Here is a 3,879-nt window from a genome sequence, read left to right as displayed (position 1 = left end):
GTCAATATTTTTATATTATGAAATACATCATCACCTTCGTTACATCATCATCATCAAATGTTTAAACACTTTCTGAAAAGTGTTGGCCACCACTAACATGACAAATGCTATCAGATGGTGAACTCCTGGCTAATCTTCAGTGATATATATATAAAAAAATTATTGGATAGATTTGTTTTTTTTTTTTTTTTTTTTTTGCGTTTGCGTTTTTTAAAACTCGGACACTTGATTCATCAAAAAGTAACTGGTTTACGCTGAGCTGAGGAGTGTAGTTGGTCGCACCATCCGGTGAAAAGAAAGCAGACGCGTAGAGTTTGGCAGTGAGCATAGGATTTCCCACTTCATTTATATCCCCGTACGGATCTAAACACAAACTCATCAGCTTCTCTTCTCTCTCCGCTGTCTTCTCCTCTCTCTCTCACACACACACACTCTCTCTCTCTCTCTCTCTCACACACACGCACTTCGCAGTTCTCCCCGTCTCTCCCGCCTTCGGCAGCCGCCCGAGGCGAATGTGAATCTAGGGTTCCGGCCTTCCGTGGACATGGGGTGCTTCCAATCCAAAACCTCTAGTCTTCACTCTCCTGAGGATGATCCCAAACACGGCGACAAGCCAGATCACGGTGCTGTTCTACTTCAGCTTTTGCGCTTTCTCTTCTTTTTCCTCCCACTCCATTTATGTTTTTAGCTGTGTTGTCCTGGTAAATAGAAGCTAATGGCGAGGCGGGGGACCAGGATCAGGTGCCGGCTTTCAAGGAATACGGGCTGGTGGAGCTGAGGGCGGCAACGAAGGGCTTTAGCTCGGAGCTGATAGTTTCCGAGAGCGGAGAGAAGGCGCCCAATGTTGTGTACCGGGGGAAGCTCGACGGGGGGCGGCTCGTGGCCGTTAAGAGGTTCTCCAAGCAGTCCTGGCCCGATGCTCAACAGTTTGTGGTCGGATCTCTGTTTTGGTTGGGGTACTAGGTCCTGTGTCACTGGAGAAAGTTAAGATTTTTCATGGCTAAGGGTGCTTTTTTGGGCTTTTCTTCAGGCGGAGGCTGCGGGAGTGGGGAAGCTCCGGCACAAGAGGCTGGTGAACCTGATCGGATGCTGTGCGGAGGGTGACGAGAGGCTTCTCGTGGCCGAGTTCATGCCAAATGACACGTTGTCGAGGCACCTTTTCCATTGTACGCTTTCTACATCCAATCTCTGTATTTTTTTCTTTTTTGCTCTTTGCACTTTTTGTTTCGAAGTGCTTTTTTGCCTCTCTCTTTTAGGCTATCTTCAACCTTTTTTGATCAGTAGCTTAATATCGCTGTTGCTAAATAAAAAAGATTACAACAAATCTTGTTTCTTTTGGGAAAGTCCTGTGGCAATTAATGGAGAGACATATAGTATAAAAAGAAAGGATCTAGTCGTCGATTTATAAGACTGGATAACCAATCTGCTTTTCCTTCCGCGCATGATTCTGATTTGTTGCAAGCTGGTTTGGAACGAAATTGCCATGGGTGAGAACTTTTAAATTAATTAGAGGAACCTAAAGCAAAATTTAGGTTGCATGAAAGTGTATGGTTTGTTGATCAGAGCTTCCTGCATAATCCACACAAATTGGAGATGTTCAGTGGACGCGATAAGAACTTTTGACTTCAGAGAATGGTGGAGAAGAGAAGTGGACTCTCATGTGCTGCAGCAAGTAAGGGAAAAACTGAAGGATCTGACAAGATCTGCAACAGAGTGGAGGTGCGATTTCATGTACAAGGAGGTACCCACGTAATAATTATGTAATAGAAAACATCCAAGAACATATAGCAACAATAAATAATTTAAGGTAAACAAGAGGCATTCAACAGCATATCCATTTTATTCATTCCATTAAAAGAAAATACAATAAGAACATTCAGGAACAAAATGTCAAATAAGAAGAAAGAAAAGTAAAGGCAAAACCCGACTTTTAACACGTTGGAAAATCTTAGATCAATTCTATATGTAGTTGAAACACACTCTAGCTTGAAGAATATGAGTAAACACAAATGCTAAGTGGGTAAACAAAAAGTATGAATATTTAATTTTCATTAAGAGTTCAAGAATCTAAATGAGATATAATTTTCATTTTAGCACTAGATTTCCAAGTTTGAGTTTTATTTAATGTATCATCAACTCTTGATATTTATTCCACTTTTCAATGACCATTTATGTATTCATATCCACTTTTAATTATCACCATTTGCCTATGATAGACAAATATAGTAAAAAGTGGAAAACTAGTCAAACCCATAGTTATTTAAGGCATGAGGTACCTAAAAACGCATAGGTGCTGTGGGTTCTGAGGCACACGATGCAAGGTGAGGTGCATGCCTTACCGAAGTAAGATGCTCTGGGTATAAATTTTTATAATTCAAATATATATAGATAATATCTGTCAAAATATTTCACTAACAAAATTATAGTCTATAAAATATTAAACAATAATATAAATATAAAATTCACTACCAAATAAATACGTTATACACATAATTCAAATTAAAAATATTTTTTTTTCAAATATCTAAATCATGTAAATCTTCATCATCATCTTCAATAATATCATTATCATCATGGCCATATGTTTTAGATTTGTATCCATCTTCATTGGTTTTCTCAAGATCGATCATCCTCTTCATCAATAAGTTGACCTGTAGAAGATCTTCTCTTAGTTCCTTTTGATGTAGCTTCCCTTACTTCTTTTGAAGAAGATGAAGCTTGAGACCTAAAATTGTAGGTATCTTCTGTAGGGATCTATATGCGACAAAAATAATTTTTTATCTGCATAAACGCAGCAGAAAAGGATCCCTCCAGAAGATCCATGCCAAAATCCATACTCGTTTTATTATTCTATCTACTAGAAGCGAGGTTACCTTCGATGCGAGCCCTTCGCAATCCCGATAGCAACTCTTGCTTTCTGAGGTTGGCGGATCTCAGCGCGATCAGTGTGTTCGCGCTTCCACGGTATCCACACGAACAGCGAGATGGAGAGGAACCAAATTGCGGTGTTAGCCACAAAATATGATTCGACCAAGGAGGTAGAAGAGAAAGGAAGAAGATTTCAAAATCATCCAAGAGGGGAATAAAAAAAACTCTCACCTTTTATATACCACCATGGAATATCAAGGGTTTTGGCTTTTGGTATTCCATGGAATTAATACCCCATTAAACCCCTCTTAAGTGATCATGCAACCCCCCTTTAATGGATCCGAATTTGACTTGAGTGCTACTCAAGTCTCACTCAATCCTACTAGCACTAAGGGCTGACACTAACAATCTCCCACTAGCACTAGTGCCAATCACTGTAATCCGAATTGACTGGAGTCCAACTCGAGTCTAATTCAATCCGAATTGACTTGAGTCCAACTCGAGTCTTATTCAATGAGTCTACCTTGAGTCCCACTCAATGAGTCTAATCTATATTAGACTCAATCTAATAACCCAATGATTCATCACATGAACCATCTAGAGGGGGGGGGGGGGCAGGTGAATAGCGGTTCACGATTTGTTTTGGGTTAGCTATGTTGGGACTGATGATGCCGCTAGAGGGGGGGCGGGTGAATAGCGGTTCACGATTTGTTCTTGTTTGTCTATCATGTGCTTGTCTACAAAAGGTTAATTCAAAGTGGAAAATACAAATAATACATACAAAACAGAAAAAGCACAAGCGACGCCTTGATTTTATGTGGTTCAGAACCTCCTACTCCATAGCCAAGCATCCTAGCGGTATCATCACTATACTTTCTCTTTCTCGGACACCTTTCGGAGGTCGAGAAACCTCTTACAAATCTATTCCTTTACAAACAATGTAAACACATACCAAAATAAGGATGAAAAATGAAATACAATGTAAATAACAATTTACACAAGTGATCTTTG

The 3,879-nt window shown here is 39.9% G+C and overlaps 1 protein-coding gene across 1 annotated transcript; it reads left to right on the top strand.

Annotated features, from left to right (window-relative positions):
• Window positions 1-460: 460 nt before the first annotated feature.
• On the top strand, window positions 461-1,741 carry LOC141817396 (serine/threonine-protein kinase BSK2-like; the record flags this gene model as incomplete). Its single annotated transcript, XM_074705055.1, has 4 exons — window positions 461-623; window positions 710-933; window positions 1,031-1,166; window positions 1,602-1,741. Coding segments are annotated over exons 1-4 (579 nt in total), but the record flags the coding sequence as incomplete, so codon positions are not given.
• Window positions 1,742-3,879: the final 2,138 nt, after the last annotated feature.

The sequence above is a fragment of the Curcuma longa genome, unplaced genomic scaffold (assembly GCF_044706935.1).
Source record: "Curcuma longa cultivar G26 ecotype Majalengka, Jawa Barat unplaced genomic scaffold, ITB_CL_G26_1.1 contig_20337, whole genome shotgun sequence".
Taxonomy (NCBI): domain Eukaryota; kingdom Viridiplantae; phylum Streptophyta; class Magnoliopsida; order Zingiberales; family Zingiberaceae; genus Curcuma; species Curcuma longa.
Note: the sequence above shows the minus strand (reverse complement) of the source record. Positions and strands in the feature narration are given on the sequence as shown.